Source organism: Carassius auratus, chromosome 2, assembly GCF_003368295.1.
Source record: "Carassius auratus strain Wakin chromosome 2, ASM336829v1, whole genome shotgun sequence".
NCBI lineage: Eukaryota > Metazoa > Chordata > Actinopteri > Cypriniformes > Cyprinidae > Carassius > Carassius auratus.
In genome coordinates, this window is record NC_039244.1 from 1697719 (window position 1) to 1710348 (window position 12630).

Genomic DNA, 12630 nt, shown 5'->3' on the forward strand with positions numbered 1-12630 from the left:
ATTTCACCTGGTTTAGATGGTCAACCAGCTTGTATTCCAGCCTGACCATCTGATTACTGTCCAAAACCCCTGAAAAACAGCAAACCAGACTTGCCTGACCAATTAAAACACACAAACTACATTTATTGATTGATTTAAAACCTGTTTTTAAGATATTTAAACCAGTTTAAGTGTCCAAAACCCATTTAAAACCAGCAAACCAGAATAATTTGGCCACCTTAAACGCACAGACCAAGGTCAACCAGCGTATCTTCCAGTCTGACCAACTGATTGGTGTCCAAAACCAGTTTTAAAACCAGCAAACCAGATTGGCCTGACCAGCTAAAGTACACAAACCACATTTATTGGTTGAGTTAAAATCTTTCTTAAGTATATTTCACCTGGTTTAGAAGGTCTACCACCTTGTTTTAAAGCATAACTCGCTGAAAAGTGCCAAAAACTCCTATAAAACCATCAAATCAGACCAGCTAAAATGAGAAAACAACATTTATTGGAAGATTTAAAAGCTGTTTTTAGGATATTTTACTTGGTTTAGATGGTCTACCAGCTTGTCTCCCAGTCTGACCAGCTGTTTTTTATTAATAGCATAGTTAGGCGAGGGAATTGTTAGACTAATGTTGCTGCTTTATTCATGCAAACCGTTTTGTTTGTCTGCAGTGAACCTGTGAATGAGGAGCCGAAAGAGCCGGTGGATCCGGCGGTCAGAGCTAAAGAGAACTGGTTACGACTCTTTGAGAAAGTCCGACAGCAGTTACAGGAGGTGAGACTTACACTTCTGTAGCAAATCAGAACTGAGCCAGTTTACTTCCTGAAGTTTTGTTAGCGTTTTCTTCCACTTGAAAAAAAGAATCTTCACGAACCTCACATTCATTTTCTCTCAGTTTTATTCAGAAATGTCTCACGTTACGGAAGTAAAATGAGCTGTTTTTATATTTTCATACACATTTTCTCGGTGCTTATAATGCGATGGAAAACCATGCTAATGCTAACGGCGTTCTAACCGCTGTCATTATTATTTTGCAGTTTGCCACGTCTTCTTTGCTTCTTTTTTGTGTGCGCTATTCTGTTGACTCTTTATCCTTTTGTCGTCTGTCTGTATCCCACCGTTTTGTCATCTTTCCAGTCTCTTTTCATTGCTTTAGCGATTTGCATGTTCGCTCAGATGACCCATGATTGGACGAGACTGTCAGGTGGGTCCGTTGTTAGTGGTGTGAACGTCCTGTGGTGGTTTTGGTGTGAGTTTCTGACCTGTGTAAAATATAAGCTGAAATAGCATTAGCCACTCATCAAAAATTGTATTTCCTGTTTTTTATGCAATTGCAAACAGCACAAAATCAATGCATCCCAGCTAAAATAACAAATGTTTTGCAAATGTTCCAAGAATGTTATAATGAAACAGTAATTTCTGAATGTTCAAATTGTAATTTTTTCAAAACGTATTATTATTTTTTTAATATAATGCAAAAGTTATGTGAATGTTAAAAACGTCTAGTTTTTCCAATGTTTTAAAAAACTCTTTTTTTTTTTTTTTGATTCGTTTTTTGTTATTTGAATGTTACCTGAATTTTAAAATTTCAAATTTTTTTTTTTGTTTTTTTCTGGGTGGGGGTTTATGCAAACATTAAAGGAATAATTCTCCCAAAAATGAAAATTACCCCATGATTTACTCACCCTCAAGCCATCGTTTTTTGTTTTTTTGTACAACAGTCCAAAAGAAGTCCAATAAAGTGCATCCATCCATCATAAAAATGTCCCACACGGCTACAAGCTTTGAATAAAGGCCACCTGAAGCGAATTAATTAATGCATTTTTGTAAGAAATATACATATTTTTGTTTACGTCATCCACCGGACTGAACACGCGTACAAGATTAATGTATATAAAGTTATAAATATGCATATTTTTCTTACAAAAACGCATTGATTTGCTACAGGAGGCCGTTATTCACTCTCCAGAGCTGTGTGAGGCACTTTTTATGATAGATGGATGCACTTTATTGGACTTCTTTTGGACTATTGAAAAATAACACCAATTCACTAAATATAATATTTAATGTAAAGAAATTGAAATGCTGTAACAATATAGCTGCTAAAAAGATGCTTGTAGCTGCTAAAATACTTTTATTGGCAGATTTTCATTACCTTTGGAAATGAATGCCAAATTTAGTTTTATTTTATAAGAAGGGTCTTCAATGCGTTTAAACACTGATGATCAGTTAATATGATTTTGTTGATGGTCGAGGACGATATCTAGAGATGAGGGTGATTGGATTAGTTGGTTGTAAAATAGCTGAAACACATTGTTCATTTGTTAAATGCTGTATTAAATACTTTATTGTTCATTTAATGATCTTTTACTTCTGTTTTTATTTCACTAGCCTCATTGCTGAAGAGATTTTTTCATTGTTTATTGGTGTTTTTTTAGTGTGATGTACTATTTTTTATTTTTAGAAATTTTTATGTTTTTCTTTTTCTTATTTTGCATAATCAATTTAGTTTAGTTTACTTTCTTATCGTTTTAAGTGTTTAGTAATTTAAATGGTATTTTTGTCTTTTTTTTAAAATGGTTATATAGTTTTGATGTTTTTTTTAAAGTTAGATTTAGTTATTTTAATACTTTAAGTCAAACTAAACATTTATATTGAGTCATTTAATGTTTATTAAATTATTTCTAAAATAAATATACATTTACAAAATGCATTTATTTAATGCTTAGTATATTACAAATAAATGTACATATTTATGTATTTAATAAAAATACCTTGCAGTTGTATTTTTAGTGCTATACTTAAAGTCTGCTAAATTATAACAAATAATGTATTACCTAATGCACTTTAATTGTGCATAAGTCCATTTAAAGATATACAGAAGTATATTTTATTGTGCTAACTATTGCAAGGTACACTTAAAGACTGATATTATTCAATCCTCATCAATAGTGACATTAAAACACATTTTAGGCTTAATGTGCTAATATTTAGACTGAGCTAATAATACTAATAATGAAATGTTTCTCTCTTTCTCTCAGGCACGAGGAGAGACAGACTCTCAGTCGCTGTGGTTTGGTAAAGGAGGGTAAGTCAAAGCTTTGACTGAATGCATGAACTAAATAAAACGCAATGTTTAATAATGCATAAACGCAAAAATAGCAATTCAGTATAAATCAGAGATGACATTTTGGCTCTGCGCTCTCTAGTTAGAGAGTGAATGTTGATGATAATTGAGAGCAATGCATAATGGTTATAATAGTGATGAGCAGGCAGTGAATGGATGTGATTTTCTGCATACGGTTAAGGAAGGGAAGTTATTTTTCATGCAACTTTATTCTTATGATTGTTTATTTCTCCAGGATGGGTGGAGCGCTGTATAGCATCGACAGCATGCCTGATCTGAGGAAGAGGAAGACCATTCCTCTGGTCCGAGATCTGGTGAGAAAACACTTTGTGTTTCTTTAATATTCAGCTCATCATTTAAATGTGAATAACAAGTTTTTGTCTCGTTTTCTTTGCCTCTGCTGTCTCATACTCAGGCTATGGTAAGGATCTGTACTATTTATTGCATATTAAGGCACCGTTTGTTTTTCTTTCTGTAAATATTGCCATTTATAAGTTCACATTTTTATAGCGTTTGTCCAGGAGGGAGATTTTTATTGCTCTTTCGTAATGATGATGACGTTGTTGATATCACTTCTGAAGCTCTAGAGGAGACTCGTGTGAGATGACTGGGTTCTTTTCTCATCTGAGAAGTCTCCATTTGTTCTCTGTGTAATGAGAAACAGCTCATAATGAGATATGAATGACATCTCCTGTGTGATTTTTCAGTCTCTAGTGCAGAACTCTCGTAAGGCTGGCATCACGTCTGCTATGGCCTGTAGCACACTCAACAATGAGGAGCTGGTAAGTGATGGGTCTCTCTGGAAGATGTAACTTTAAATAAAAAATGCATTGTTGTCACTCGTCTAAAAGTAAATGTGCTGCTGCATGTGAAATCTGTGCACTGTGCACTTGGAGAAAAGCGGAATATATATATAGCATAATAAAATATATATATATATTTTTTTAAATTCATTAAATATATATTTAACATGAATTCAGTTAGAAAATATTAATAAATAATACTTTTTAAAATAATTTTATTTTTACTCCCTCATAAACTAAATGTCATGGTGATGAGTGGAGAGATTTATTCTGATAAAAAATTATACTATATATATATATATATATATATATATATATATATATATATATATATATATATATATATGTAAAAACATCAATAAATATAAAAAATATAAATAATTATAGTTTTAAAAACAAATATTTTACATGCATTCAGGTAGAAAATATTAATAAAATTTTATTTTATTTTATTTTTATTCCCACATAAACTAAATGTCATGGTAATTTGTGGAGAGATTTATTCTGACAAAAAACATAATAAAAAATATTAATAAATATAAAAAATATCAATAATTATAGCTTTAATTAAAAAAATATATATTTTACATGCATTCTGGTAGAAAATATTAATAATATATTTTTTTTACATTTTATTTTTATCCCCACATAAACTAAATGTCATGGTAATGAGTAGAGAGAGTTATTCTGATTAAAAAACTAACAATATATATATATATATTTTAAATAATTACAAATAATAAATTCATTTATAAAATATCGATTTATATTATCGACTTTGAATTACAAAAAAATTTTATGAAACTGAACACAAAGTACATTGTTCAGCCATAAAAGTATAAACGAAGCTGAACAAGCACATGACAGAATCACTAAAACCTAAACTAAATGTTAAAAATTAAGTCTGAATATATAAAACTGAAAGCTAATTTAAAATATGAATACGTACTGTAATAGTGCATATATAGTCCTAAAGTAGCGCTGGTGTGTTTGTGCTCATGCAGAAGAGTCACGTGTATAAGAAGACGCTGCAGGCTCTGATCTACCCCATCTCCTGCACCACGCCGCACAACTTCGAGGTGTGGACGGCCACGACACCCACCTACTGCTACGAGTGCGAGGGTCTGCTGTGGGGCATCGCGCGTCAGGGCATGCGCTGCTCCGAGTGCGGCGTCAAGTGCCACGATAAGTGCCAGGACCTGCTCAACGCCGACTGCCTGCAGAGTGAGACTTTAATGCTTTCAGGGCATTCACACCAGATGCGACTTGTGCAGATAAATCGCGCTGTTCGTGCATAGTTGGACGCTTGAACATTTTGAGTTTACTCGCTTTATTTGTGCGTGAAACTCACTTCACAACAGATGCGAATTCGCGTCATGGGAGGGGCTTCTGCCAGTTGTGATTTCAACCACCATTTATTCGGATCATTTTCAAACAGTTGTACAGTATTGTAGTTGTTTTAAACTCAAATATGCGATTTATTTATAAAGACACCGCCTATTTAAACATGTTTCGCAGGTTTTGTAGACGATCAGCTCCACGTTTTTTTGTGGTTAAACATAAAATATAATTCTTCCATTGTTGTTTCAGATTTTACCTCCACTTGCTACAACGTAATCATATCAATACTAGAGGAAGCTCCTGATTGGTAAATGCGGCGCGATGTTTCCCCAAAGTTCAGATTTGAAAATTGCGCGATTTGCGGGAATCACGCGTTACGCGCTTCAAAATGCCAGAAACGCTCAATTCGTGCCGTGTCATTCGCACCACCACATTCGCGCGAATTGCGCCGCAGGATGTCTTTTCGCGTATTTGCATTGTAAATCTCTCGCGCTTAACGTTTCATTCGCGTCTGGTGTGAACGCACCAGAGTGTGTCAGTGTGCAAGAACACATTTTGATACATTTCTTCTTTAATTACATTTTATTTTACTCCTTGTTAGTAACTTGTAGTGTAGCTAACTGTTGGTAAAAATAAGCAAAAACTATAAATTTGTGAGCAATGCAAAGTTTCTTGAAAATTTGTGAATGAACGTGAAAGCAGAGATATATAATTTTTGCTCCTTGCTCATTTGAAGTGGAACTTATCTATTTATTTTTTTTAAATATATATATATATATATATATATATATATATTAATGAAATGTGATTAGTATATTGACGAGTCATTAAAATAATAATAAATAATAAATAAATATCAATAAATATAATATAAAATACATTTGAGAAATTGTTTTAAATATGTTTTATTTTTAAATGCATTCAATAATAATTCAGTAGCAAACTGAACATAGAGTATATTTAGTCATTAAAATAATTATAAATAATAAATAAATATAACAAATATCAATAAATACAATATGAAATAAATTTAAATAATTGTTGTTTTTCTAAAGGCATTAAAAAAATTCAGTAATAAATTGAACATATTGTTTAATCATTAAAATAATTATAAATAATAAATAAATTGCTATAAATATAATATAAAATGCATTTTAATAATTGTTGTTTTAAATAATAAACGCTTTAATGTTTAAATGCATTCAATACGAATTCAGTAATAAACTGAGCATATAGTATATTGAGTAAATGCATGCATTAAATGTCACCCAGTGTGTTAATATTAGATTTAAATGTCTTAAACATGATATAAGTTGTGCTTGTGGAACTGATGGACAGGAGCTGCTGAGAAGAGCTCGAAGCACGGCGCTGAAGACCGAACGCAGAACATCATCATGGTTCTGAAGGACCGCATGAAGATCCGCGAGCGCAACAAACCCGAGATCTTCGAGCTGATCCAGGAAGTGTTCGACATCCCCAAGGCGAGCCACGGGACGCAGATGAAACAAATCAAGCAGAGCGTTCTGGACGGGACGTCGAAGTGGTCGGCCAAAATCAGCATCACATGTGAGCTCAGAAGTACAGTTATCAGTGATTTCAAAATATGTTTGCATCGTCCCTAAAGAAATGATTTCCTCTGTGTCAGTGGATTGTGCTCAGGGTCTGCAGGCGAAGGATAAGACTGGTTCGAGTGACCCATACGTCACGGTTCAGGTGGGCAAAACCAAGAAGAGAACCAAGACCATCTACGGCAATCTCAATCCCATCTGGGACGAGAGCTTTCACTTGTGAGTGCATGAATAGAAATGCTCATGTTCACAATTAATCTGTTTCGTTTCTTTCTTTTTTTACTTATTTTCAGTAATCCGACTTTTTCTTAAAAAGCACGCATTTGCTTTTTTATGAGGTACAGAAAGATTTAGTTTTACTTATATGTACACAAGAAAAATATAATTTGATTACAAAATAAATATAAAAAAGAAATGCAAAGATAACAAAAAATAAATAAATGAAACAAAACTTTCTTAAAGGGATAGTTCACCCAAAAATTGTATTTTCCTCACCCTCAAGGCATTTTAGGTGTATATGACTTCTTTCAGATGAATTTAATCAAGTTATGTTAAAAATAGTTCTGGCTCGTCCCAGCTTTATAATGGCAGTGAATGGGTGTTATTTTTGTGTGCATCCATCCATCATAAAAAGTGCCTCACACGACTAAGGGGAGTGAATAAAGGCCTTTGGTTCCAATCGGGCAAAAAACCTAGGACTAGTTCGCAAAAGTAGCTTTTTAACATATTTGTGAATAACAATTGAACGATTTGATTGACAGCAATGGTTCTTGAGGCAAAGTTGTGCATTATGAGGAGATCTATCAAATTATGTTCATATTGTGTTGATATGTGAAACACCACGTGATAACAGAGCCATAAAACTCATTAGCGCCAACTAGTGGCCGATTTCTTTCGAAATTCTTATATCTGAAGCGAATCAATGTGCTTTTGTAAGAAAAGTATCCATATTTTAATCTTTATAATATAATCACGGATCGATATTAATGCGTGTCCGCTTGTCCGATGACGAATGATTCTGATTTTATTACTTTCAGTGTAAACGGTGACTAATAACGGATCATGTATTGACTTACATTTTAGACACGTTTTTGCTCCATTTCGCTAACAAAAACAGTTCTAAGCAAAGCAGCGGATCTCACAACAACACACAACAGTCTTTCGTTACTAAATGATTCATTTGTGAACGAGTCAATGATTCAGTGAGCCATTTGTATAAACGGTTACTTGCTTCATTTGTTGAATGAATCAGCCGTTTGAACGAATTTCATTTGAATATAGTGTCTTATTATTCTAACTTAATGTATTGATCAAATGTAAGAATTCGACGAAAATGGAGACATTTAATCAGATTGGGAAAATATTGTCCTTCATAAAGTTAAACAAAACAAAGCCAAAACAAAACAAAACAAAATACTTTTTTCCCCCAGACAAGTAACTTTTTTACTCGGACAAGTGAATGATTGATTTACTTGACGAGCTCATGTGCCCTGATAATATTATATACAATTTTTCATTCTTTCGTTAATTTTTTATTATTGTTTTCTTTTTAATTGTAAAGTTTTAGTTATTTAGTTTTGTTTATTTATTTTTTAAATATGTATCTATTATTTTTATTAAGTTTTAAGTTGTAAGATTTAGTTATTATAGTACCTCAGGTGGAACCAAATGAAAATGAGCCAATTTTTATTTATTTAAAGTAAAGTTGATTCTACATCATGCAGAGAAATACTATTATAATTTTATTAACGTTCTATATTTTATTTTTATTGTAGTTACTTTTTTATTTTATTTTATTTTCTGTTTTTGGGGATTTTTCTTTTTTGATATGTCTATATAGTTTTTTATTTATTTTTATTTCAGTTGTATTTATTTTTTAGTTCAACTAAATGAAAATGAGAAATGTTGCCTCGGCAAATAGCTAAAATAAGTTTTTTTTTTTCAACTAATATATATATTTTTTTAAATAGTTTTTTATTCAGTCAGCGATGATAAGCCAGTTGTATCTCTGGTGTGCAGTGAGTGTCATAACTCTTCCGACCGGATAAAGGTGCGCGTCTGGGACGAGGACGATGATATCAAGTCTCGTGTGAAGCAGCGGTTCAAGCGGGAATCCGATGACTTCCTGGGACAGACCATCATTGAAGTGCGAACGCTGAGTGGAGAAATGGACGTCTGGTACAACCTCGGTGTGTCAGAGTCATTGCATGGTTATTTCTGCAGCATCTTTATGAATATGATCTTGGAAGAATTATTCGACTCTCTCCTTCTCTCTGAACAGATAAGCGCACGGATAAGTCGGCCGTGTCCGGAGCGATCCGCATGCACATCAGTGTGGAGATCAAGGGAGAGGAGACCGTGTCTCCGTACCACGTTCAGTACACCTGCCTGCATGAGGTACATGCACAAATTACACTTATTAAACATTATATTTAGATATAGTACGTGTTTTTGATGCATTAGCCCAGCTAGCATGGAACGGAGGTGCCGTAGGTTTCTTAAAAGTTATATAAATGTTAGAACGAAATATTCTTAAAGTAATGTTTATGGAACATTCCTACAACGTTTTTCAAAATACGTCCTTGTGATGTTATTTGATTAGAATTTAAATTCATTTGTGCTTTTGGCGTTAGTATTAGTTTCTTTTTAAATATTTATATTTATTTATTTCGTTTTTTATATTACAGTTAGCAATTTTGATGTATCAACTAAAACTTATTGCAGTTATTTGGTAAAACTTTTTTAAAAAAATTCTAATATTTTTTAGTTAAATTACATTTATTAATAATCTTTTACTTTTGTATTTTAATTTTTAATTTGAGTAAATTTTTTTATATATATTTTTAATTTTAATGAATTCAAATTTTTATTTTAGTAATTTGGTTATGTGCTTTTTTCATTTTTCTTTTTAAATAAAATGTATTTTATTTCAGATTTAGTTTGAGTTATTTATTTATTTACACTTGTTAATTTTAGTGCTTTAACATAAACTTGTTTCAGTTAGTTGCCAAGGCAAAGTTTCTATTTATTTCATCCCATATTTATATTTTACTTTATTTCAGGTTAATTTCAATTGTAATAGTTTTATTTTTAGTTAATGATAACTAATGGAAACCCATCACTCACATCTGGTTAGGATGTAATGTAAAACTAACTCGGCATAAAGAGCCTCATCTTCAGGAATTTTTTGAAAACCGAGTCTTCTACCCATGTTGCTTTGCAGCACATCTTCAACCACACAACAGAGAAGCAGAACAGTGGCGTGGTGAAGATCCCAGATGCTAAAGGCGATGATGCCTGGAAAGTGTACTTCGATGAGACGGCGCAGGAGATCGTGGATGAGTTTGCCATGAGATACGGAGTGGAATCGATCTATCAGGCCATGACGTAAGCAGAGAACGAACGAACAAACAAACAACTGAATGCTTGAAAGAGATATTCTTTCCAGCATATAATAAGTTAACCTAATAAATGTTAATCGTTAAAAGTTGCTGTCCTGTGGAGCCTCTAATGGTAAATGGTGCTCTGAAATAATATTAAATTTCAGTGCAAAAGTTGAAGGTTTTCCCGGAAAAACTTTTCTTGCACTCGCAATTCTGTTGCTTACTCTCTGCAAATATTTTTTTGGAAAATACTGATTGAAATAATATGAGATGGGACCAAATAATGACCATATTATGTTTATTATTTTATTAATTTAAAGAAAAAATATTGATAATTTTTTTTATGAAGACATAAATGTTATGAAGACAATTTAAGATGTCATTAAATTTTATTTTAGTTTTATTGCAGAAAATATTTAGTTTTTTCGTTACTATAAATATAATTAAAAAAGCTTTTTTTCTGATTGTAAAGCCAATATTTCTCATTTTAATTGAATATATTTTTAAGTTATATTGATATATCATTATTAAAAATAACAAACACTAAATTACAAAAAGTAAATATAAAAACTTGTCAAAAATATTAATTATAACTTTAACAGTATCTCACTGGTACTAAATTAACACTGGTTATCTACAGACCAGTGAGAGTTTAGTGTTAGTATTTAATTCACAGTAATGTAGGAGATCAGTTTCTACAATCATCTGTTCTTTCCTCTGAGTTTCTCTGGTGTTAATTTGTGTCAGTGAGTTGTTCATGGACACGTGTACTGTAGTCCGAGCGCACTGATGGAAACACCTCATTAGCTTTCAGTCACCAAAGACGAGTACGTCCATAATAATGAGGCAATGATTCATGTTGTGATCAGCGGTCAGGAGTCTCATGCATTGAGCGAAGTGTGTGTCGTGAGTATTAAAGAGAAACTCAAGCCTTGTTTAATCAATATTCCTCATCAGCTGGATGCTATCAAGACCTGTCTTTAAAATGATGATAAATTTGATATATATTTAGCTGACCGTACACTGTTTAAAATATAAAATGTAGAGCATCAATGAGATGTGGTCGATTATGGTAACTAGAGTCTGATGTGAGTTTTAATATTGTCATATTTCACTAGAAGTCTTTGTCTTTTAAGCCACAGGGTCAAGAAACGTCAAGTATGGTTTTAATTGTAGTTTGTAGCAAATCAGATTTCAGGCAGAATTACTGTAATGTGATGACGTACCTTCCATGGGTTGAAAATTACTTTTATTGGGGACAAGTTTTTTTGGGAAAATTACTTGTAGTGCAGAAAAGATTTTGGTTTTATTGCAATAAAGATTGTGTTTGAAAATGTCTTGCAGAAAAGATTTTGGTTGAAAATTGCAAAAAATAATTATGAATGTATTGCAGAAAAGATTTTGGTTGAAAATGTATTTTATCGCATAAAGATTTTGGTTTTTATTGCAGAAAAGATTTTTGTTGAAAATTACTTGTATTGCAGAAAATATATTTGTTGAAAATTACTTGTATTGCAGAAAAGATTTTTGCTTTATTGCAAAAAATAATTATCACTTGTATTTTAGAAAAGATTTTGGCTGAAAATGTTTTTTATCGCATAAAATATTTTGGTTTTATAGCAGAAAATATTTTGGTTGAAAATTACTTGATTTGCAGAAAATATTTTTGTTTCATTTCAGAAAATGTTTTTGTTTTATTGCAGAAAAGATTGTGGTTGAATTTTGGTTGAAAATTACCTGTATTGCAGAAAAATATTTTGCTTTATTGCTAAAAAAATTTATTACTTGTATTGCAGAAAAGATTTTGGTTGAAAATGTCTTGTATCGCATAAAAGATTTTGGTTTTATTGCAGAAAAGATTTTGCTTGAAAATTACTAAAATTGGAGAAAATATTTTTTTCATTGCAGTTTTTTTTTGTGTTTTATTGCAGAAAAGATTTTTGCTTTATTACAAAAAAAAATTATTACTTGTTTTGCAGAAAAGATTTTGGTTTAAAATGTCTTGTTTCGCATACAAGATTTTGGTTTTGTTGCAGAAAGGATTTTGGTTGATAATTACTTTTATTGCAAAAAAGATTTTTGTTTCATTGTAGAATTGTTTTTTTTTGTTTTATTGCAGAAAAGATTGTGGTTAAAAAATACTTTTATTGCAGAAAAGATTTTTGTTTAACTGTATTACAGAAAATATTTTGGTTTTATTGCAGAAAGGATTTTGGTTGAAAATTACTTGTATTGCAGAAAAGATTTTGGTTTTATTGCAGAAAAGATTTTGGTTGAAAATTACTTGTATTGCAGAAAAGATTTTGGTTTTATTGCAGAAAAGATTTTGGTTGAAAATTTCTTGTATTGCAGAAAATATTTTGGTTTTATTGCAGAAAAGATTTTGTTTGAAAATTGCTTGTATTGCAGAAAAGATTTTGGT

General features: G+C 31.6%; 2 protein-coding genes across 4 annotated transcripts in view; one reads left to right on the plus strand and one right to left on the minus strand.

Moving 5' to 3' along the window:
- LOC113112126 (ceramide synthase 2-like) overlaps positions 1–12630 on the minus strand; it is a 371308-nt gene that overhangs the window by 47301 nt on the left and 311377 nt on the right. The window lies entirely within an intron of this gene.
- Positions 1–12630, plus strand: part of LOC113111941 (protein unc-13 homolog A) — a 52782-nt gene that overhangs the window by 21886 nt on the left and 18266 nt on the right. Inside the window, exons 11-21 of one of the 2 annotated variants that reach the window (XM_026277214.1) lie at positions 658–760; positions 3028–3074; positions 3349–3427; positions 3529–3534; positions 3821–3895; positions 4921–5140; positions 6596–6823; positions 6903–7044; positions 8845–9014; positions 9107–9222; positions 10049–10212. In XM_026277214.1, coding sequence (XP_026132999.1) covers positions 658–760; positions 3028–3074; positions 3349–3427; positions 3529–3534; positions 3821–3895; positions 4921–5140; positions 6596–6823; positions 6903–7044; positions 8845–9014; positions 9107–9222; positions 10049–10212 — 1350 coding nt within the window. The remainder of the gene's footprint in view (positions 1–657; positions 761–3027; positions 3075–3348; positions 3428–3528; positions 3535–3820; positions 3896–4920; positions 5141–6595; positions 6824–6902; positions 7045–8844; positions 9015–9106; positions 9223–10048; positions 10213–12630) is intronic. The other variant, XM_026277223.1, reaches the window with a different exon arrangement.